Source organism: Calonectris borealis, chromosome 15 (genome assembly GCF_964195595.1).
Source record: "Calonectris borealis chromosome 15, bCalBor7.hap1.2, whole genome shotgun sequence".
Classification (NCBI taxonomy): Eukaryota; Metazoa; Chordata; class Aves; order Procellariiformes; family Procellariidae; genus Calonectris; species Calonectris borealis.
Window position 1 is genome coordinate 2,848,184 of NC_134326.1, and position 22,852 is coordinate 2,871,035.

At 56.6% G+C, this 22,852-nt stretch overlaps 4 protein-coding genes across 4 annotated transcripts in view; all 4 read left to right on the top strand.

Moving 5' to 3' along the window:
* The window catches only part of LOC142088578 (protocadherin gamma-A4-like), a 119,951-nt gene that overhangs the window by 8,748 nt on the left and 88,351 nt on the right, over window positions 1–22,852 (top strand). The window lies entirely within an intron of this gene.
* On the top strand, window positions 6,015–8,531 carry LOC142088915 (protocadherin gamma-B5-like). Its single transcript, XM_075164790.1, has one exon. The coding sequence runs from the start codon at window positions 6,015–6,017 to the stop codon at window positions 8,529–8,531; it is 2,517 nt and encodes an 838-aa protein (XP_075020891.1).
* LOC142088917 (protocadherin gamma-A2-like) lies at window positions 10,931–14,074 on the top strand. The gene is made up of 3 exons (XM_075164791.1): window positions 10,931–12,709; window positions 13,121–13,375; window positions 14,015–14,074. The coding sequence occupies exons 1-3, from the start codon at window positions 10,931–10,933 to the stop codon at window positions 14,072–14,074; spliced, it is 2,094 nt and encodes a 697-aa protein (XP_075020892.1).
* On the top strand, window positions 19,670–22,300 carry LOC142088918 (protocadherin gamma-B5-like). Its single transcript, XM_075164792.1, has one exon. The coding sequence runs from the start codon at window positions 19,775–19,777 to the stop codon at window positions 22,298–22,300; it is 2,526 nt and encodes an 841-aa protein (XP_075020893.1). The 5' UTR covers window positions 19,670–19,774.

A 22,852-nucleotide genomic window follows, 5' to 3' on the forward strand; every position in this document is an offset into this window, starting at 1 on the left:
TGCCTTTCATGTTTCTAGCTGTAAAGAGGAAGACTTTCATAGATGTCTTTCCTTAAAATGTCACTGGAAGAAATGGTCTTGCTTGTCACATACACCTGGTGAGAAGTCAACTCTTATCCATGGTAAGGAGAAGTTGTCTGAGCAACTTTTCTTTCAATGGAGTCTATCTGCAAATGATCAAGATCATTGACAGCCATGCAATCTGTGAAGGGTTTGAGGAGTGTCTTGGGGGTGCTGTGTGTGAGGAGGTGCTGGTGGAGACATGGCACGTGTTTTGTTGATTGCTAGGGTTTAGTGTTGGCCTTCTGAAAATGAGCCTAGAGCTATCTTATATTTTGATAAGGCAAAGTTTGGGTTCATCAGTTTGCTTTCTTGTTGCATGATGTTTCCTGTGAATGGTAGTTATCAGGCATAGATGTAATGCATGAATAGTGGCAGTGTCACATACCTTCCAAATAGCCCATGTGCTGAAGAAGGGTGACGTTGCCTTTGAGTTGATACTTTGACGACTAGGTCTTTAATCGAGCTGCTTATTGCTTATGCCCTTTATAACGTTTTACCTTTGTTCAAGGTAATGGTAGGAGCAGAAAAATCTCTGTGCATGCATCTGTGTTGTGATCCTTGGGATCCGAGAAGTTGTGCGTGCAACATTTCTTTTAATGGTGTCTGTCTGCAGAGGTAGCTTTCCCGTTGTGTGATGTTTGGACAGGGAGAAGGGTTCTGTCTGCACAGAGACAGGGCAGGTGGAAGAGTTCGCTGGGGTATAGTTTGAAATGTCTAAAAGGTAAATGCAAAGGTGCAGTTTGTCCTAGCTGTCAGATGAAGCCCACAGTTGTGGTTCCACGCATTTTCCTTTTCTTATTGTCCAAAGAACTGACTTTGGAACTGTGGCTATGGTCTTTGGTGTGGGCTCCTGTGTGAGTCTCCTGTGTACTTGTTAGCAGCTAGTTACCTTTGTTGTGTACCTACGCCAATTGACACAATCTGAAATGCAAGCTATGAATCATACACTTCTGTGGATTTCCCATTCTTGCCTTTTTTTGTCAGGGTTGCTTCATTGTGCCTGGCAATCCTGAAAACACTAAAAGATCTCTCATAATTATCAGGCTGGGAGAGCAGTTTCCATCCCTACCTTGAAGGTGTACAGCTGCCAAGACAAGGTCTGTGATAAACTTATGCTTCCCTAAAACGTCACTGAATGAAATGCTCTTTTGCCTGTGGCTGACATATAGCCAAAAGTTGGATATTGTCAGTGGTGCAACTAAAGGCTGCGAATGCAGAGCAAGGAAGGCGAGGGAGTAGCTTCCGACCATGAAAAGAGGTGGGTCAATGTGGTTTTGGCTGAGCAATGGTTTGATTTCATGCCTGGTGCCAAGGCCTGTGCCATTCATGTTGTGATCGTGGATTCCCTATTCTAAAAGGCAATGGTAGTCCTCTGACAATAATGAAGTGTTTGTGCAATAACTGTGCATGAAGAATGGTCCTCCTGCTGGTGGAGGAGCTTTTCAGCGGGGATACCTGTGGGAAGTGGATGACAATCCTCTGACGAATTTGTCTGCAAGCAATCGCCATGGAAGTGGAAACATGCTCCAGGGGTGCTATTTCTAGAAATTGCTATGTGAAACGTCATTTTTCCGCCTGTATGACCTTGTAAGAGTGTGATGTAGAGTTTCATCGTGGTTGTATTAAGCTTTTCCCAGCCTTGACCAGACTTTATTAACGGCTCTTGCTCTTATGAAGTAACTGCTGGTGTTTTGTCAGTATTAAAATTGGTGTGGATGTAGGGGATGGGAGGGGATTTTTGACAGGAATTTCTGGGTTTGGGGCTTGTTCTTTGAAGCATGTGTGAGGAAGTTACTCAATTTATGCACTGTCGCGTTGGATACAGCTTTTCCTGTGAATGGTAGTTGTTGGGCACAGACGTCAACATTGCATTAACAGTTGCAGAGTCACGTATCTTCCAAATTGGCCGTGTGGTGAGGAAGAATGATGGTGTCTTTGAGCTGATAGTGACAACTGAGTCTTTAACTGAGCTGCATATCGCTTATGCCCTTTAGAACATTTTATGTTTCCTGAAACGAGTGTGATGAGCAGAGAAGCCTCCATGCGTGCATCCATGTTGTGATCCTTTTTGTCCGTGAGAAGTTGTGTGCGCAACATTTCTTTCAGTGATGTCTCTCTGCAGAGGTAGCTTCCCTGTTGTGTCCTGTTTGAGCACGCTGAAGCATTCTGTCTGCACAGAGACAGGGCAGGTGGATGAATTTGCTGTGGTACAGTTTGAAATGTCTGAAAGGTAGGTGTCAATGTTCAGTTTCTTCTAGTTGTTGGATGGGTCCCACAGTTGTGGTTCTGTGCATTTTGCTTTTCTTGTTGTCCAAAGAAATGACTTTGAGAACTGTGGCTGTGGTCATTGGTGTGAGCTCCTGCCACGTACTTTTTACCAACTGGATACTCTTCTTGTGTACCTACTAGAGTTGACATAATCTGAAATGTTAAGCTATGATTCCTTGACTTCTGTAGGTTTCATACTACTTTCTTGTTTCTTCTCCTGTTCTAAAACTGGGCCTCAGTTTGGCTGATAGTCCTTCAAAGTAGAGATCTGTTAAAATGATCAGGCTCGGGTGTAATTGTAAAGTGTTGTAATTACACTTTCTTTCTGGCCTTTGTTTCCTGGAAGGTCGTGGTTCCTTTTCCCTGTTTGTGGACAGTGCTTTTGCTTTTGAAGCTGTGAGTGTTGTTTTGCAGCAAATACTCACTTCAGCCGTGTAAGTCAGAATTTTAGGTGTGAGGCACATGACACGGTGTTTACACTTAGGGCTTCATATTTGTGGGGGATGAGCAGGCCACATGAGCTGATGACAATTTCGTAAACTGAACCCCCCTGCTCTGTAGTCCAGAGTAAAGCTTTAGGGCCGCACTTAGACCTTGAGACCTCAATGACTTCTGGGTGCTCTGAGGGATGAAGTGAAGACCGAGCCATCGTGCCAGTGAGTTTCTCTGACAACACTTTGTCTTCTAATGCTTGCTTGCCTTGCTTGTCTGATTTATGGTTTTGTTTTTCTTTACCAGGTCCAATATGTAGGTAGGTTTACTTGTAATTATCAGCATAGCTTCATTTAGCGACCTGGCGTGTGTTAGTGCCTCTTGGTCTTACTACAGCGGGTGTGAAAGGCAGGAGATGTGAGGGTATCTTTGTGTTCTGTTACTGTTGAGGGGAACAGACATAAACATGACCTTAGTAGAAGTTGCATCTCTGTGGAACAGTGCGTGTGATTCCCCCTAAGCTGATGGCTTGATGACCCATTCTCTGTTGGGTGACCGCTCCTTTTTTATTTTTTTTGCTGTGCCTAGACTCCTCCTTTTTCTTCTCAGAATGATGGTTAGCAGACAAAGGTACCTCCCTTCTTGGTGTGATCATAGTGCATTGTCCCCTCATGATACGTTTTTGCCAATTTTGAGAAGGTCAGAAGCAAACCTGCAAGTTGTGTAGGGTTGGAGAGAAGACAGGGGAGCTCTGTGTGTGAGGCTATAGAAGAACAGATGGTCATTTCCCTGCTTGTCATAGATAACACAACCGTGTGCTGCCTAATGGAGTACCATGCAATTGGAGTTACTTCTGCTCAAGAAGTTTGGCCTAAGAAATGTTATTCCACCTGATCCGTTCATTTTTGTCTGTTTCTAACGTTTGCCTTGCTTGTTGTCATGAGCTAGAGCTCGACCTCAGGGTGTCTGATGAAATGGGGAAGGTCACATCTGCTCCAACTGTCTGAGTGCAGGGGCAGTTCCCGTACACACCTTTGATGTTTAGAGCTGTGAAGAGGAAGGCTTTCCTAGGCCTGCGTGTGCTCCCAGAGGCACACTTGTCTGTAGGGAAAGAAAGCAAAACCATCTCTAGTGCAGTCCTCAAAGTGCAGAGTGGCAACCCAGCCCAGCCAAGGTTTCCATGAACTGACTGGGGTCAGTGGGAGAATGCATGCAGGGTGTCCCCTACATGGTTCCCCGTAACATGGTGGCCACTCAATTGGAGAGACATGGGTTTGACAGATGGACTGTTAGAGGGAGAAGAAACTGTGTGGATGGCCATGTCCAAAGAGTTATCGTTGAGTTATCGTTTCCAAGTGGAAAGCAGTAACATGTGGTGTTCGTCCAGGGTCCGTACTGGGACCAGCGCTATTTACTATTTTCCTGAATGACATAGACAGTGGGATTGAGTGCACGCTGAGCAAGTTTGCAGATGACACCAAGCTGAGTGGTGCAGCTGATTTGCTAGAGGGAAGGGATGCCATCCAGAGGGACCTTGAAAGGCTGGAGAAGTGGGTCTGTGCGAACGTCATGAACCCAAGTGCAAGGTCCTGCACGTGGGTCAGGGCAATCCCCAGTTTCCATACAGACTGTGGGATGAATGGATTGAGAGCAGCCCTGCAGAGAATGACTTGGGAGTACTGGTGGGTGATAAATGGGACATGAGCCGGCCATGTGCACTTGCTGCCCAGAAAGGCAATCATATCCTGGGCTGCATAACAAGTAGCGTGGTGGTTCCCTCCCTCTACTGTGCTTTCATGAGACCGCACCTGGAGTATTGTGTGCAGCTCTGGGGCCCACACTACAAGAAAGATATGGACCTGTTCCAGTAGGTTCTTCAGCCTGGAGAAGAGAAGGCTCTGGGAATCCTTATTGCGGCTTTTCAATATATAAAGGGGGCTTCTGAGAAAGAGGGAGAGCACCTTTTTACCAGGGCCTGTCGTGACAGGACAAGGGGCAATGGTTTTAAACAGAACGAGGGTATGTTTAGATTGGACATAAAGAAGAAATGTTTTATGAGGATGGTTGTGAGACACTGGAAGAGCTTGCCCAGGTAAGTTGTGGATGCGCCGTCACTGAAAGTGCTCAAGGTCAGGTTGGACGGGGCTTTGAGCAACTTGACCCGGTGAAGGATGTCCCTGCCCATGGCTTTAAAGCTATAAGGTAAAGGTCCCTTCCAACCTGTAAGGTCTCTTCCAATCTAAACCGTTTTTTGGTTCCGTGAAAGACTCGACGTGGCTTTGCACTTTCCCATTGTCAGCGCCTCAATTATGGAGATGCAAAAGAAGGAACTTTTGTGAATCAGAATCAAACAATAAAGGTTATTCTGTTATCTTAGCATAGGGCTACGCACCTTACCTTTAGGGTCATATAATTCTTAGTGTAATTGTTCTGCTCCCTATAAGAAAAATCAACAGTGGGATGAACGTCAGAGACACACATGAGCAAACAGAAGAAATGCAGAGAAGACGGAAACCCTTTGCAGGTCTGGCATGACAGGATTGCAATGACTTTTGTTTCATTCTGTTTCTGATTACATATTGATTACTCCCACACAAATATTTCCTTCTTGATATTTGTCGCAGGTGAGGAAAGCAGAACTGAAAATAAAGGCTTCCACAGGTTCCCTTCAGAATTTATTAAGGGCAGCTGACTTCGTTTCTTTATTGCACTGCCAGAATATTTACTACTGACTCTTCATTGTGAGTCAAGGAGATGACCTAAAAGTCCCTGACAGTGTGTCTGGTTTAAACGCCTTTGGAGCTGCATTAAGCAAGTGTCTTCGAGTATTCCGCATTAGAATAAGGAATTTTCCCGATTTTAATAAAAGAGAGACCCCAGAAATGCAGCCCCGCAGCAGTGGCCAAAGCCCGCGCAGCTGCGAGCGCGGCCATCAGCCGGCTGCGGTGGCGTCGCGGCGCCTCCGGGTGCCGCTGTTGGCCGACGCGGAGCGGCGCCGGCGCCGGAGCCGGCGCAGCGTCCTGCCCCCGCAGGCTGCTCGCTCGCACGGCGCCGGCCAGAGCGGCAGCGGCACGGGCAGCAGAGGCGAGAGGCGGCGCGGCGCGGGGAGCAGCGGCGTCCGAGCCGGCGCCGAGCTCGCTGCCCTCCGGCGGCCCCTGCGCTCGCTGCGGAGAGTGGCTGGAAGGGAGGGAGGGCAGCGGCAGCGGCAGCGGCAGCGGCAGGAGGGAGGAGCGCGGCGAGCGCTGCCGAGCATGGCGGGCAGGCAGAGGCAGAGCCGCGGGCGAGCGGCCGGGCGAGTGGTGCTGCCCGCTTTGCTGCTGTGCTTGTGGTGCCGGGCGGCGGCGGAGCGGATCCGCTACGCCATCCCCGAGGAGCTGGGCAGAGGCTCGCTGGTGGGGCCGCTGGCGCGGGACCTGGGGCTGAGCCCGGCGGAGCTGCCGGCACGCAAGCTGCGGGTGGCGGCTGCCGCTAAAAGGCAGCTGAAATACTTCACGGTGAGCGGGGAGAGCGGGAACCTGTACGTGAGCGAGAGGCTGGACCGGGAGGAGATGTGCGGCGAGTCGGCGTCCTGCTCCGTCAGCTTCGAGGCGCTGGTGCAGAACCCGCTGAACGTTTTCCACGTCGAGGTGGCCATCCAGGACGTCAACGACAACGCGCCGCGTTTTCTTAAGGACAACATTCACTTCGAAATCATTGAATCGACACCTCCCGGCGCCCGTTTTTACTTGGGCGTAGCCGAAGACGCGGACGTGGGCAGCAACTCGCTGCAGGGCTACGAGCTGGAGGCCAACGCGTACTTCGCGGTGGAGGTGAGGGAGAGCCAGGACGGCAGCAAGTTCGCGGAGCTGGTGCTGCGCCGCGCGCTGGACCGGGAGAGCGAGCAGAGCCTGCGGCTGGTGCTGACGGCGCTGGACGGCGGCGAGCCGCCCCGGAGCGGCACCGCCCAGCTCTGCATCAACGTCACCGACGCCAACGACAACCCTCCCGTGTTCGCGCAGGACCGGTACCGCGCGAGCCTGCGGGAGGACGCGCCGCCGGGCTCGCCGGTGCTGAACGTGTCCGCCTCCGACGCTGACGCCGGCACCAACGCCCGCATCACCTACGGCTTCGGGGAAACGCCGGCCAAGGTGCTTCAGAAGTTCGTGGTGGACGCGGAGAGCGGGGCCGTCACGCTGCAGGAGGCGCTGGACTTCGAGGACACGCGAGCGTTCAGCCTGGCCGTGGAGGCGAGGGACGGGGGCGGTCTGGCGGCGCACTGCAAGGTGGAGGTGGAGGTGCTGGACGTGAACGACAACGCGCCCGACATCACGCTGCTGTCAGTGTCGAGCCCGGTGCCCGAGGACGCGCCGTCCGGCACGGTGGTTGCCCTCCTGAACGTGAACGACCCGGACTCCGGGGAGAACGGTCAGGTGTGGTGCGAGCTGTCGGGCGAGGCGCCGCTGTCGATCGTGGCGTCGTCGGGCGGCTCGTACAAGGTGGTGACGGCGAGCGCGCTGGACCGGGAGCAGGCGGCCGAGCACCGGGTGACGGTGGTGGCCAGGGACCGGGGCAGCCCGGCGCTGTCCAGCCGCGCGGCGCTGGTGCTGGAGGTGTCGGACGTGAACGACAACGCGCCGGTGTTCGAGGAGGCCGCCTACAGCGCCTACGTGGCGGAGAACAACGCGGCGGGCGCGCCGGTGCTGCGCGTGCGCGCGCGGGACGCGGACGCGGGCGCCAACGGGCGCGTGAGCTACTGGCTGGCGGGCGGCAGCGCGGGCGCGGCGGGCGCGGCGGCGTACGTGTCGGTGGAGGCGCGGAGCGGCGCGGTGTACGCGCAGCGCTCCTTCGACTACGAGCAGTGCCGCGAGTTCGCGGTGACGGTGCGGGCGCAGGACGGCGGGGCGCCGGCGCGGAGCTCGACGGCGACGGTGCGCGTCTTCGTGCTGGACCGCAACGACAACGCGCCGCGGGTGCTGTGGCCGGCGGCGGGCGCGGGGGCGGCGGGGAGCGCGGGGGCGGCGGGCGCGGCGGCGGCGCCGTTCGAGGTGGTACCGCGGTCGGCCGCGGCCGGGTACCTGGTGGCCAAGGTGGTGGCGGTGGACGCGGACGCGGGGCGCAACGCGTGGCTGTCGTACGAGCTGGTGCAGGCGGCGGAGCCGGCGCTGTTCCGCGTGGGGCTGCACAGCGGCGAGGTGCGGACGGCGCGGGCCGTGTCGGAGCGGGACGCGGCGAAGCAGCGGCTGGTGGCCGTGGTGAAGGACCACGGGCAGCCGGCGCTGTCGGCCACGGCCACGCTGCACATGGTGCTGGCCGAGAGCTTGCAGGAGGCGCTGCCGGAGCTGAGCGAGCGGGCGGCGGGCGCCGACTCGCCGGCGGAGCTGCAGTTCTACCTGGTGCTGGCGCTGGCGCTCCTCTCCGCCCTGTTCCTGCTGAGCGTGGCGCTGGCCGTGCTGGCGCGGGTGCGCCGGGCCGGGCCGCCCGCCGTCCTGCGCTGCCTGGGCGCGCAGCGCTTCTCCGTGGCCGGCGCCGCCTTCCCGGCCGACTTCTGCGAGGGCACCTTGCCCTACTCCTACAACCTGTGCGTGGCGCCGGGCCGCGCCGTCGCCGAGGGCGCTTGGCTGCCGCCGCCGCCGCCGCTGCCCAGCCTGCCGGCGGAGGAGCTTGTGGGCGGGGAGCCCTGCGGGAAGCGGAGCCCGAGCAGCAGCGCCGGCGCGGGAGAGCCGCCCGCGGACCCCGACGCACCGCAGGTCTGTAAGCCCGCGAGGCCCTTGTCCCTGAGCTTTTCCTAACCTCACGCCCAGGGTGGTGGGCTGTAGCTCTTCGTGTGTCTGCTTTGGCCCCTAGTGCCGACCTGAGTTTCCGTGAAGGAATGAAATCATCCTGTACCGCCCCTTTTTTGGCAGCAGGCGGTCCGAAGCGGCACTTCCTGCCTCATCAGCTGTCACGCGTGTAGGCTGAGTGGGGAGGTTCTCTTCATTCAGCTTGTGCTGGACACAGTGGTAGAGATGTGTTGAAGCTCTTCGATGGAATGAGCTCTGCTGATGCTGGACGTCGACAAGGCAGAAACATTGTCTTTTTTCATTTCCCACTCGTAGCAGGCAGTTAGTGATAGCGCGTCTTGATTCATCCCACGTTCTGGTTCAGCTGAGAAGTAATGGTTAATGCGGATCCTTAGTGTGTAGAATGAGGTCCTTGCACCTTTTTGAATCTCAGTTTTGGGTGATTCTTAAAGTTATTTGAAAGAATTACTTAATTTCCTACGTGTTCTGCTCCAGGGTCACCATGGACTTAACTCATTCACGTTTTACCATTTCGGGCCCATCACGGAGATACTCCTGTGGCCTGCAGCTGCTTTATATCTGATCGCAGCGATTCTTTTTATCTTGTTGGCTTGATTGGGTCATCTTCCCCATCGTTTGCTTCCAGCCGCTCATCCAAGATAAAGGGATCCCAAGGTGTGGACTTCCTTCCACCTTCCAGAGTCATCTACTTCTCTTCTTTTCCATTCAGTGTCAACTGTTGAGAGACATGATGACTCCAGTAATTCCTATTATTGCTAAATTGTTCCTAAATTCTTGTTTCATCTCCACCCTAGCAGTTAAATTATGTACGGAACATTCATCTATCCCGTTTAGATCCTCTTTGTCCTCGATTTGCTCGGGTGGTGTGGGTGGGAAGTGCTGATCCGTGTCTCCATGAAAGATTGAAAGTTCAGGCAGTTGGCGTCGGCACTTCTGGGTTCATCGCTGGTCCCAGGTTCAGGGTGAGCTGAGAAGTTTTGACTGCGAAACTTGTGTTGTCTAAAATGCTGTAAGTTAGTAAGGGTGAAGGCGAATCCTTCCTGAGTAAAATGAGATCCGCTAATTCTACCGACGGGGTGGGGAAAATGGGGTTGACACTTGGTGTTGGAGATTTTTCCTTCCTGGTTGCTTTTTCCTGAAGTGATAGATTTGGTCCTTGTTGACGGCGGAACAAAAACCCGTTGGTCAATGCCGTTTAGGCGTTGAACACCCAAAAGAAAGAGCGTGAGACTCCATGAATGGAGAAGTTACAGATGGTTCCTCCGCCTCTGCCGTGTGCCCTCCCATCTTCTGAGGGAAGGCCGCTGCAGAAATGGCAGCACGAGTGAGGCTGACTAATTTTTTCCAGGCATTGTTTCTCTGAGTTCTTTGTGCAGTTATTTCTGATTTTTGACCCCCTCTTTTTTTACTGTTCCTGATCTGTCTGAGTGTCTAAGTCCTAAGTGTAAGCAGAGCCTGTACTGTGTGAGGTTACAATGCAAAATTCCGAAGTGGTGGTTGGAGAAGGGGGAGAAATGGAGGCTGATTCAGAGCAGCCTCCGACGTGCAGCTGAAAAGTATCAAAGCCGAGGGGGAAGGGCCGTCTCTGAGGAGGACTCCTTTTGAGGGGGGGGTCTCCATTGCTGCTTTGTTCTATTGATCGGGATGTGGGGAATTAATGTGGCTGTATGACGCAGCTTTGATCTGCAGAAAGGGTGAGGGAAAAGTCATTCAAGCACGACTGCTACAAAAAGCTGCGCAATTCGTGGTGGAGACTGAGCTTTCGAACTAACGGGATAAGGCTGGCAGTATTTTACACGTCATATATTACTTGACATATATCGCCATTACCACTTCATTTTTCCCGTGCGGTAGAAATACCAGGCTCACGGGAGGCCTGTGCCTTCCTCCTGGCTGGGATCGCCTCGAGGATCAAAGCAGAGGTGGGCTCGGGAAAAGGCCGCGCAGGAGGTCACCGCTGGACGGGCCCCGCTGTCTCCGTGGCGACGGTGCCGTCCCCGCGAGCTGTCCGTGGGAAAGGCAGGGCGGGCAGCGCTGGGCAGCGCTCGGTGCCTGCAGTGCCGGGAGGAGGCTGCGGGCGCCGCTGTTGACCGAGGAGGAGCGAGAGGAAGGCCGGAGCGTTGCAGGCAGCCCCGCCCGCTGCGGCCCGGCTCGCTCGCTCGCTCGCTGGCTGGCTCGGCGGCCGGGCGGTCTGCGAGCGTCCCCGCGGTGCGGAGCCGTGCTGCAGCGGGGCGGAGGGGCCGGCGGCAGCGGCCGGCAGCGGCGAGCCGGAGCCGGAGCCGGAGCGGCAGCGGCCGCGGGAGCCAGGGCCGTAGCGGGAGTCGGGTCGGCGGTGAGCGGCGAGGAGCTGCCGGCGGTGGTGCTGTGCCGGCGGGGCCGCGGCGGCGATGTGCGCGGCGGGGAGGCGCTGGGGCCGGCGGGAGCGAGCCCTGCTGTGGTGCGTCCTGGTGGCGGCGTGGGAGGCGGCGTGGGGGCAGCTGCGCTACTCGCTTCCCGAGGAGATGCCGAAGGGCTCGTTCGTGGGCGACGTGGCCAAGGACCTGGGGCTGGAGGTGCAGGCGCTCCGCGACAGCGGCGTCCGCGTTGTCTCCGAAGGTAGGACGCAGTATTTCGCTCTGCACGGGAAGACGGGACATTTAGTGACGGCGGAGAGGATAGACAGAGAGCAGCTGTGCGAGAGTGCGGAGCAATGCGTGCTGCGCTGTGAGGTGATAGTGGAGGGGGAAATGCAGGTCTACAGAATCGAAGTGGAGATCACGGACATTAACGACAACGCGCCCAGCTTCCGAAAGGAAGAAACGGAGCTGAGAATGAGCGAGGTGACAGCCCCGGGGTCGCGGTTTCCCCTGGCCAGAGCTCACGACCCGGACGTGGGCCGGAATTCTGTGCAGAGCTACGCGCTGAGCGACGACGAGCACTTCTCGCTGGCCGTGCAAGCGGGCCCCGGCGGGGATCAGCGTCCCGAGCTGGTGCTGGCGAAGGCGCTGGACCGGGAGGAGGCGGCGTTTCACGAGCTGGTGCTGAGGGCGAGCGACGGCGGAGAGCCGGCGCGGACGGGCACGGCGCGGATCCGCGTGGCGGTGCTGGACGCCAACGACAACGCGCCCGTGTTCAGCCAGGAGGAGTACAGGGTGCGCGTGCCGGAGGACGTGCTCGTGGGCTCCACCCTCGTCACCCTCACGGCCACCGACGCTGACGAGGGGCTGAACGGGGACGTCAAATACAGTTTCCATAAACTTTCAGACCGGGCATCCGCAATTTTTTATCTGGACTCCGAGACAGGAGAAATATCCGTTAAAGACGATTTGGACTTTGAGAAAATCTCCTTACATGAACTGGAGGTGCAGGCACATGACGGCGGAGAGCTTTTCGACACGGCGAAAGTCGCGATCTCGGTGACAGACGTGAACGACAACGCGCCCGAGATTTCGGTGCGGTCGGCGCTGAGCGCGATCTCTGAGGACGCGCCGTCGGGGACGGTGGTGGCCCTGCTGCACGTGCAGGACCGGGACTCGGGGGCGAACGGCGAGGTGCGGTGCTCGCTGGACGGGGGCGTCCCGTTCCGGCTGGAGAAGTCCTTCGAGGACTACTACCGCGTGGTGACGGCGAGGGAGCTGGACCGGGAGGAGGTGGCGGAGTACAACGTGACGGTGCGGGCGGCGGACGGCGGGTCGCCGGCGCTGTGGAGCAGCGCGGTGCTGGCGCTGCGCGTGCTGGACGTGAACGACAACGCGCCGGTGTTCGCGGAGGCGCGCTACAGCGCCCGGCTGCCCGAGAACAACGCGGCGGGCGCGCTGGTGCTGACGGTGCGGGCGACGGACGCGGACTGGGGGCAGAACGCGCGCGTGCGGTACCGGCTGTCGGAGGGGCGGGTGCGGGGCGCGCCGCTCTCGTCCTACGTGTCGGTGCAGGCGGAGACGGGCGCGCTGTACGCGCTGCGCTCCTTCGACTACGAGGAGGTGCGCGAGGTGGGGCTGTGGGTGCGGGCGGAGGACGGCGGCGCGCCGGCGCGGAGCAGCAACGTGTCGGTGCGGCTCGTGATCGTGGACGAGAACGACAACGCGCCGCAGGTGCTGTACCCGCCGGCGGCGGCGGCGGCGGCGGCGGCGGGCGCGGGCTGGGCGGGCGTGGAGCTGGCGCCGCGCTCGGCGGAGCCCGGGGCGCTGGTGGCCAAGGTGGTGGCGGTGGACGCGGACGCGGGGCAGAACGCGTGGCTGTCGTACGAGCTGGCCAAGGCGACGGAGCCGGGGCTGTTCCGCGTGGGGCTGCACAGCGGCGAGGTGCGCACGGCGCGCTTCCCGCTGGCCCGCGACGCGGCGCGGCAGAGCCTGGTGGTGGTGGTGAAGGACCACGGGCGGCCGGCGCTGTCGGCTACGGCCACGCTGACGGTGGTGCTGGCCGAGAGCGTGGCCGAGCTGCTGTGGGAGCTGGGCAGCGCGGCGGCGGCGGCGCCGGGCGAGCCGGCCGGCAGCCTGACGCGGTGGCTGGTGGTGGCCGTGGCGGCCGTGTCCTGCCTCTTCCTCGCCTTCCTGCTGCTGCTGCTGGCGCTGCGCCTGCGGCGCTGGCGCCGCTCGCAGCTGCTGCCGGCGGGCTGCGGCGCCCTGCGCGGCGTGCCGGCCTCGCACTTCGTGGGCATCGACGGCGTCCGCGCCTTCCTGCACTCCTACTCGCACGAGGTGTCGCTCACCGCCGACTCGCGCAAGAGCCAGCTCCGCTTGTCGGGCGGCAGCTGCTGCGACACGCTCCCGGCCCGGCCGCCGCCCGACGAGCCCGCGCCGCTGCTCGGGGAGGACCTTGCCGGCGCCCGCCGCGCGGACCCCGCCGCTGCCCCGGTGAGTTCCTCTGGCGCGATCTTCTCCGCGACGCTTGGCTCTGCCGCTTCCGTGCCCTTTCCGCGCCCTGGGCTGCGTCCTGCGCAGGGCCGAGGGTTGGTGTCGGGGAAGGCGAAGCTTCGCTGAGCAGCGCGCTGTGTGCTGATGCCTCTTGCTCCCGGGAGGTGAGCGTGGGGTTGTGGCTCCGCGTTGCAGTTGGTGTGGGGGGCAGGGCTGCTGTTGGCTGGAGCTTCGTTTTTGCGGGTCTTTGTGTGTTTATCACGCGCCAAGTGGTTTTTCATTTTGTCCCCTGACAAGTGTAATACCGTTTTTGCTATCAGTATCAGTTCTTCTGAACGGATGTGCTGCATTACCAGCAAATGGTAGTTTGAGCTATCAGCAAGTTCAGAAATCTTTATCAGCAAGTTCAGATATCTTTCCGACAGTAATTGTGTTGAGAATCGGAACGTTAATGGCCGCGTGCATAACCTGGTTCGTCATCGTTTCTCTGTTCTCATCAGCCGTTCTGTTTCTCTATGATAACGTGGTGAGCAACGAAATGTCTTTATATGAGTCCGTGCTGCCATCTTTGTGCACCGGGTGGAGGAATGGGCTGGGAAAAATCTCGTCTCTGATGAAGTCTGTCTGCTTGTTATGAAGATGAAAGAGAATCGTAAAAGTTGTGACTCTGTGAGAAAGTCCCTGTGTGGCTTCGAGTGAAGGGCTAGTGGAGGAAACGGGAGATGTGTTTTGCTGATTCCCCGTCTTCTAAGGTTGACTTATTGCAGAAGGAGCTGGGTTTGTCTTGACTTGAAAATACATGCTATAGCAAGAGCCATACGAGGGCGGGAGGGGAGAGATTGAAGGTGCGGGGGGAGATGCAAGGAGGGGGATATTCCCCCTCTGCAGATGTTCACTGACCCAGTCTCTCCTGGAGGACCTCTCTTCTTTTACTTTTAAACCCTTGATGTTTCTTCCCAGAACACTAGGGAGCAGACAAATGTATCTTCCTTCTTAGTACAGAGATGTAAAGATAACTATGTGAAGTGCGTGGGTGGCCCTGTGCATGTCATAGGGAAATGGTCTGGGCAACTGGCCTTTGATGACAAGTTATGCAAATTATGAGGGTCAAAAAACATCATGCAAGTTGTGAAGGGTTGGAGATGTGAGTCATGGGAGCGGTACGTGAGGGCCTGTTGAAGGACACATGAGCTATGGTTTGCTCCTTTCCCTGTTCAGTGTCCAGGTGAAGATCATGTAATGTGAGGTATGGCTTCCCAAGTAAGTTTGGCCTGAGACATGTTACTCCAGCCATATTGGGAGCACTGGGAGGTTCCTCCTGTGTGTTTGCAGGTTGTCGTAATGTATTCAACTGACAGCTTAATTCTGTACTTATATCAACTGCCATCATGGGAGCTTTGGGAGGAGCCAACAGGTTATTTATTCCCTGTGAAATACCTGGATTATGTGCCTATCCTAAGAGCCATAATCTAGAACATAATCTAGTATATTGTGATCCGTTCCTTTCTACAGGTGTTAACTTCTTGACTTGATTGTTGGGATGAGCTAAAGGTGGCTGTTGTCTCTGATAATGTCTAGAAGATCACCTCTGTTCCATTTGTCTGACTGTCCCCTACGTGCCTTTCATGTTTACAGCTGTAAAGAGAAAGACTTTCATATGCGTCTTTCCTTAAAATGTCACTGGAAGAAATGGTCTTGCTTGTCACATACACCTGGTGAGAAGTCAACTCTTATCCATGGTAAGGAGAAGTTGTCTGAGCAACTTTTCTTTCGATGGGGTCTGTCTGCAAATGATGAAGATCATTGACAGTCATGCAATCTGTGGAAGTGTTTGAGGAGAGTCTTGGAGGTGCTGTGTATGAGGAGGTGCTGTGTATGAGGAGGTGCTGGTGGAGACATGGCATGTGTTTTGTTAATTCCCAGGGTTCACTGCTCAACTACATCAAATGAGACTGAAGGTGTCTTATTTTTGGATATCCCACTGCTCAGATTCCAACTGGCCAAGCTGTGGGTTCATCAGTTTGCTTTCCTGTTGCATGATGTTTCCTGTGAATGGTAGTTATTGAGCATAGGTTACACTTGAGGTTAAGATTGGAGAGTCATGTCTCTTCCAAGTTGCCCATGTGCTGAAGAAGGATGATGGTGTCTTTGAGTTAATGTTTTGTGACTGGGTCTTTATTGGAGCTGCAGATCGCTTATGCACGTGAGAACATTTTATGTTCCTTCGAATTAGTGTGAGGAGCAGAGAAATCTCTTTGCATGCGTCCATGTTGTGATCTTTGTTCTCAGAGAAGGAGAAGTTGTGTGTGCAACTTTTCCTTCAATGGTGTCTGTCTGCAAAGGTAGCTTTCCTGTTGTGTGATGTTTGGGCAGGCTGAAAAATTCTGACTGTCCAGAGATGGGGCAAGTGGAAAAATTTGCTGTGGTATAATTTGAAATGTCTGAAAGATAGGTTTAAAGGTTCAGTTTCTCCTGGTTGTTACATGGGGCCCACAGTTGTGGTTCCATGCATTTTCCCTTTTTTATAGTCCAAAGAAATTACATTGAGGAACTGTGGCTATGGTCTTAGGTGTGGGCTCCTGTGTGAGCCTCCTGTGGACTTTTTACCAACTAGATACCCTTCTTGTGTACCTTCTACAGTTGGCATCATCTGAAATGTTAAGCCACGATTGCTTCACTTCTGTAGGTTCCCCATTCTTGCCTTGTTTGTTGTCCAGGTCTAAAGCTGGTCCTCATTGTGGCTGGTAACCCTTAAAACATGAAAAGATCGTTTTACGGTGGGGAAGCAGTTTGCATCCATGGCTTGAAGGTGTTCAGCTGCCGAGACAAAGACATTGATATACTTCTGTTTTCCTAAAAGGTCACTGAAGGAAATGCTCTTTTCCCTGTGATCGACATATGGCCAAAATTTTGGTTGTTGTCCATGGTGCAACTAAAGGCTGTGAATGCAGAGCAAGGAGGGCGAGAGGCTGGCTTCGAACTAGGCGAACTTGTTTGCTGGAAGGTCATGGTTCATTTTCCTCACTTCTGGACAGTGCTTTTTGCACTTGAAACTGGGAGTGTTGCTTTGCAGCAAATACTCACTTCAGCCCCCTAAGACAGAATTTTTTGTGTGAGGAAAATGAAGCAGAAGCTAAAGGAGAATTTCTTGCTGTAATTTCTCAGAAGATTTAGCTTGAGAACAAGGCCTATGATAAGTTCTATAATCTTATGGCTTCGTGGGAGACTAGCAGACAACATATTGGAAAAATTGATGAGAGCTGATAACTATTTCTTGAACTGAAACCCCCTACTCTGTAGTCCAGAGTAAGACTTCAGGGCCGCACTTGTGCTTGAGCCTTCAGTGACTTCCAGGTGCTCTCAAGGATGAATTTCATTGCCCACAGTGGAGACCAAGAAGACTTCCCGGTGAGTTTCTCTGACAATGCTTTGTCTTCTAATGCTTCCTTGCCTTGCTTGTCTAATTAATGGTTTTGTTTTTCTTTACGTGGTCTCATGTGTAGGTAGGTTTACTTGTAATTATCAGCATAGCTTCGTTAAGCGGTCTGCCCTGTGTTAGTGCCTCTTGGTCTTACTACAGCGGGTGTGAAAGGCAGGAGATGTGAGGGTATCTTTGCGTTCTGTTTTTGTTGGGGGGAATAGGTGTAAACATGACGTTAGTAGAAGTCACATCTCTATGGAACAGTGCATGATAAAAGAGGGGAGGAGATTCCCCCTAAGCTGATGGCTTGATGACCTATCCCATTCTCTGTTGGGTGACCGCTCCTCTTTTATTTTGGCCAATTATCATTGGTGTGCCTAGACTTCTTTTTCTTCTCAGAATGATGGTTAGCAGACAAATGTCCCTCCCTTCTTGGTGTGATCGTAGTGCATTGTCCCCTCATGATACGTTTTTGCCAATTTTGAGAAGGTCAGAAGCAAACCTGCAAGTTGTGTAGGGTTGGAGAGAAGACAGGGGAGCTCTGTGTGTGAGCCTATAGAAGAACAGATTGTCATTTCCCTGCTTGTCATAGATAATACAACCGTGTGCTGCCTAATGGAGTACCATGCAATTGGAGTTGCTTCTGCTCAAGAAGTTTGGCCTAAGAAATGTTATTCCACCTGATCCGTTCATTTTTGTCTGTTTCTAACGCTTGCCTTGCTTGTTGTCATGAGCTAGAGCTCGACCTCAGGGTGTCTGATGAAATGGGGAAGGTCACATCTGTTCCAACTGTCTGAGTGCAGGGGCAGTTCCCGTACACACCTTTCTTGCTTACAGCTGTGAAGAGGAAGGCTCTCCTAGGCCTGCGTGTGCTCCCAGAGGCACACTGGTTGTAGGGAAAGAAAGCAAAACCATCTCTAGTGCAGTCCTCAAAGTGCAGAGTGGCAACCCAGCCCAGCCAAGGTTTCCCTGAACTGACTGGGAGTCAGTGGGAGAACGTGTGCAGGGTGACCCCTACGTGGTTCCCCATAACATGGTGGCCACTCAATTAGAGAAACATGGGTTTGACAGATGGACTGTTAGATGGAGAAGGAACTGTGTGGATGGCCGTGTCCAAAGAGTTATCGTTGAGTTATCATTTCCAAGTGGAAACCAGTAACATGTGGTGTTCCTCAAGGGTCCGTACTGGGACCAGAGCTATTTAGTATTTTCCTGAATGACATAGACAGTGGGATTGAGTGCACGCTGAGCAAGTTTGCAAATGACACCAAGCTGAGTGGTGCAGCTGATTTGCTAGAGGGAAGGGATGCCATCCAGAGGGACCTTGAAAGGCTGGAGAAGTGGGCCTGTGCGAACGTCATGAACCCAAGTGCAAGGTCCTGCACGTGGGTTGGAGCAATCCCCGGGTTCCATACACAATGTGAGATGAATGGATTGAGAGCAGCCCTGAAGAGAAGGACTTGGAGGTCCTGGTGGGTGACAAATGGGTCCTGAGCTGGCCATGTGCACTTGCTGCCCAGAAAGGCAATCATATCCTGGGCTGCATAACAAGTAGCGTGGTGGTTCCCTCCCTCTACTGTGCTTTCATGAGACCGCACCTGGAGTATTGTGTGCAGCTCTGGGGCCCACACTACAAGAAAGATATGGACCTGTTCCAGTAGGTTCTTCAGCCTGGAGAAGAGAAGGCTCTGGGGAGACCTTATTGCGGCTTTTCAGTACATAAAGCGGGCTTCTAAGAAAGACGGAGAGAGCCTTTTTACCAGGGCCTGTCGTGACAGGACAAAGGACAATGGTTTTAAACTGAATGAGTGTAGGTTTAGATTGGACATACAGAAGAAATGTTTTATGAGGATGGTTGTGAGACACTGGAAGAGCTTGCCCAGGTAAGTTGTGGATGCGCCGTCACTGAAAGTGCTAAAGGTCAGGTTGGGCGGGGCTTTGAGCAACGTGACCTGGTGAAGGATGTCCCTGCCCATGGCAGAGTGGTTGGAATAGGTGATCTTTAAAGGTCCCTTCTAACCTAAACCATTCTTTGGTTCTGTGAAAGGCTCGATGTGGCTTTGCACTTTTCCATTTTCAGCGCCTCAAGTGTGGAGATGCAAAAGAAGGAACTTCTGTGAATCAGAATCAAACTAATAAAGGTTATTCTGTTATCTTAGCATAGGGCTATACACATTACCTTTAGGGTGATATAATTCTCAGTTCTGCTCCCTACAAGAAAAAATCAACAGTGGGATGAACGTCAGAGGCACACATGAGCAAAAGGAAGAAATGCAGGAAACCCTTTGCAGGTCTGCAATTAGAGGTTTGCAATGACTTTTGCTACATTCTGTTTCTGATTACATATTGATTATTCCCACACGAATATTTCTTCTTGATATTTGTCGCAGGTAAGGAAAGCAGAATTGAAAATAAAGTCTTCCGCAGGTTTCTCGAGACTTTATTAAGGGCCGCTGAGTTTGTTTTATTACTGTGCCACGAATATTTACTACTTCCTATTCATTGCGACTCAAGGAGATGACCTAAAAGTACCCGACAGCGTGTCTGGTTTAAACGCCTTGGGAGCTGCATTTCCTGATTTTAATAAAAGAGAGACCTCAGAAACGCAGCCCCGCAGCAGCGGCCAAAGCCCGCGCCGCTGCGAGCGCGGCCATCAGCCGGCTGCGGTGGCGTCGCGGCGCCTCCGGGTGCCGCTGTTGGCCGACGCGGAGCGGCGCCGGAACCGGAGCTGGCGCCGGAGCCGCCGCAGCGTCCTGCCCCCGCAGGCTGCTCGCTCGCACGGCGCCGGCCAGAGCGGCAGCGGCACGGGCAGCAGAGGCGAGAGGCGGCGCGGCGCGGGGAGCAGCGGCGTCCGAGCCGGCGCCGAGCTCGCTGCCCTCCGGCGGCCCCTGCGCTCGCTGCGGAGCGTGGCTGGAAGGGAGGGAGGGCAGCGGCAGCAGCAGCGGCAGGAGGGAGGAGCGCGGCGAGCGCTGCCGAGCATGGCGGGCAGGCAGAGGCAGAGCCGCGGGCGAGCGGCCGGGCGAGTGGTGCTGCCCGCTTTGCTGCTGTGCTTGTGGTGCCGGGCGGCGGCGGAGCGGATCCGCTACGCCATCCCCGAGGAGCTGGGCAGAGGCTCGCTGGTGGGGCCGCTGGCGCGGGACCTGGGGCTGAGCCCGGCGGAGCTGCCGGCACGCAAGCTGCGGCTCAGCGCGGAGAAGCAATACTTCGGCGTGAGCGGGGAGAGCGGGAACCTGTACGTGAGCGAGAGGCTGGACCGGGAGGAGATGTGCGGCGAGTCGGCGTCCTGCTCCGTCAGCTTCGAGGCGCTGGTGCAGAACCCGCTGAACGTTTTCCACGTCGAGGTGGCCATCCATGACATCAACGACAATTCCCCGACCTTCAGCAAGGCTGCTCTGCACCTCGAGATCGGTGAATGGACGCTTCCCGGGGCGCGTTTTCCGCTGGAGATGGCCCGAGACGCCGACGTGGGCAGCAACTCGCTGCTGACTTACCAGCTCACCGGCAACCCGTCCTTCACTCTGGCCGTGAAGGAGAGCCCCGATGGAAGCAAGCAGCCGGAATTAGTGCTGGAGAGAGCGCTGGACCGGGAGAAGCAGAGCTCCTTTGAGCTGGTGCTGACGGCGGTGGATGGCGGGGACCCCGTGAGGTCCGGGACTGTCCAGGTTCGCGTCAACGTGACGGACGCCAACGACAACGCGCCCGTGTTCGGCAAAAGCGTCTACGAGGCGCGAGTGCGGGAGAATGTGCCGGCGGGGTGGCTGGTGCTGCGGGTGCGAGCCACGGATGCGGACGCGGGCTCCAACGGGCGGGTCTCCTACTCCTTCGGCAACGTCCCGGACGGCGTCCGCGCCTTGTTCAGCGTCGAGAGCGACAGCGGCGAGGTGAGGACGGCGGGGCCCCTCGACTTCGAGGAGAAGAGCAAATACAGCTTCGGCCTGGAGGCGAGGGACGGCGGCGGTCTGGTGGCTCACTGCAAGGTGCAGATAGACATCACGGACGAGAACGACAACGCGCCCGACATCACGCTGCTGTCGGTGTCGAGCCCGGTGCCCGAGGACGCGCCGTCCGGCACGGTGGTGGCCCTGGTGAAAGTTCGGGACCGGGACTCCGGGGAGAACGGTCAGGTGTGGTGCGAGCTGTCGGGCGAGGCGCCGCTGTCGATCGTGGCGTCGTCGGGCGGCTCGTACAAGGTGGTGACGGCGAGCGCGCTGGACCGGGAGCAGGCGGCCGAGCACCGGGTGACGGTGGTGGCCAGGGACCGGGGCAGCCCGGCGCTGTCCAGCCGCGCGGCGCTGGTGCTGGAGGTGTCGGACGTGAACGACAACGCGCCGGTGTTCGAGGAGGCCGCCTACAGCGCCTACGTGGCGGAGAACAACGCGGCGGGCGCGCCGGTGCTGCGCGTGCGCGCGCGGGACGCGGACGCGGGCGCCAACGGGCGCGTGAGCTACTGGCTGGCGGGCGGCAGCGCGGGCGCGGCGGGCGCGGCGGCGTACGTGTCGGTGGAGGCGCGGAGCGGCGCGGTGTACGCGCAGCGCTCCTTCGACTACGAGCAGTGCCGCGAGTTCGCGGTGACGGTGCGGGCGCAGGACGGCGGGGCGCCGGCGCGGAGCTCGACGGCGACGGTGCGCGTCTTCGTGCTGGACCGCAACGACAACGCGCCGCGGGTGCTGTGGCCGGCGGCGAGCGCGGGGGCGGCGGGCGCGGCGGCGGGCGCGGCGGCGGCGCCGTTCGAGGTGGTGCCGCGGTCGGCCGCGGCCGGGTACCTGGTGGCCAAGGTGGTGGCGGTGGACGCGGACGCGGGGCGCAACGCGTGGCTGTCGTACGAGCTGGTGCAGGCGGCGGAGCCGGCGCTGTTCCGCGTGGGGCTGCACAGCGGCGAGGTGCGGACGGCGCGGGCCGTGTCGGAGCGGGACGCGGCGAAGCAGCGGCTGGTGGCCGTGGTGAAGGACCACGGGCAGCCGGCGCTGTCGGCCACGGCCACGCTGCACGTGGTGCTGGCCGAGAGCTTGCAGGAGGCGCTGCCGGAGCTGAGCGAGCGGGCGGCGGGCGCCGACTCGCCGGCGGAGCTGCAGTTCTACCTGGTGCTGGCGCTGGCGCTCCTCTCCGCCCTGTTCCTGCTGAGCGTGGCGCTGGCCGTGCTGGCGCGGGTGCGCCGGGCCGGGCCGCCCGCCGTCCTGCGCTGCCTGGGCGCGCAGCGCTTCTCCGTGGCCGGCGCCGCCTTCCCGGCCGACTTCTGCGAGGGCACCTTGCCCTACTCCTACAACCTGTGCGTGGCGCCGGGCCGCGCCGTCGCCGAGGGCGCTTGGCTGCCGCCGCCGCCGCCGCTGCCCAGCCTGCCGGCGGAGGAGCTTGTGGGCGGGGAGCCCTGCGGGAAGCGGAGCCCGAGCAGCAGCGCCGGCGCGGGAGAGCCGCCCGCGGACCCCGACGCACCGCAGGTCTGTAAGCCCGCGAGGCCCTTGTCCCTGAGCCTTTCCCAACCTCACGCCCAGGGTGGTGGGCTGTAGCTCTTCGTGTGTCTGCTTTGGCCCCTAATGCCGACCTGAGTTTCCGTGAAGGAATGAAATCATCCTGTACCGCCCCTTTTTTGGCAGCAGGCGGTCCGAAGCGGCACTTCCTGCCTCATCAGCTGTCACGCGTGTAGGCTGAGTGGGGAGGTTCTCTTCATTCAGCTTGTGCTGGACACAGTGGTAGAGGTGTGTTGAAGCTCTTCGATGGAATGAGCTCTGCTGATGCTGGACGTCGACAAGGCAGAAACATTTTCTTTTTTCATTTCCCACTCGTAGCAGGCAGTTAGTGATGGCGCGTCTTGATTCATCCCACGTTCTGGTTCAGCTGAGAAGTTTTCTCTACAAACCTTGTGCTGTATGAAATGGTACGCGTTAGTAATGGTTAATGCGGATCCTTACGGTGCAGAATGAGGTCCTTGCATCTTTTTGAATCTCAATTTTGGACGATTAAAGTTATTTGAAAGAATTTGCTACGTGTTCTGTTCCAGGGTCACCATGGGTTTAACTCATTCAACTTTTACCATTTCGGGCCCATCACGGAGATACTCC

What these genes read in the sequence shown, in the direction of transcription:
- LOC142088915 (XM_075164790.1), top strand. Translation starts at nt 6,015, where the DNA reads ATGGCGGGCAGGCAGAGGCAGAGCCGCGGGCGAGCGGCCGGGCGAGTG.
- LOC142088917 (XM_075164791.1), top strand. Translation starts at nt 10,931, where the DNA reads ATGTGCGCGGCGGGGAGGCGCTGGGGCCGGCGGGAGCGAGCCCTGCTG. An exon ending in CGGCGGAGCCCGGGGCGCTG is followed by an intron (nt 12,710 to 13,120) that starts GTGGCCAAGGTG and finishes CGCCGCTCGCAG; the next exon opens with CTGCTGCCGGCGGGCTGCGG. An exon ending in CGGACCCCGCCGCTGCCCCG is followed by an intron (nt 13,376 to 14,014) that starts GTGAGTTCCTCT and finishes CTTGTTATGAAG; the next exon opens with ATGAAAGAGAATCGTAAAAG.
- LOC142088918 (XM_075164792.1), top strand. Translation starts at nt 19,775, where the DNA reads ATGGCGGGCAGGCAGAGGCAGAGCCGCGGGCGAGCGGCCGGGCGAGTG.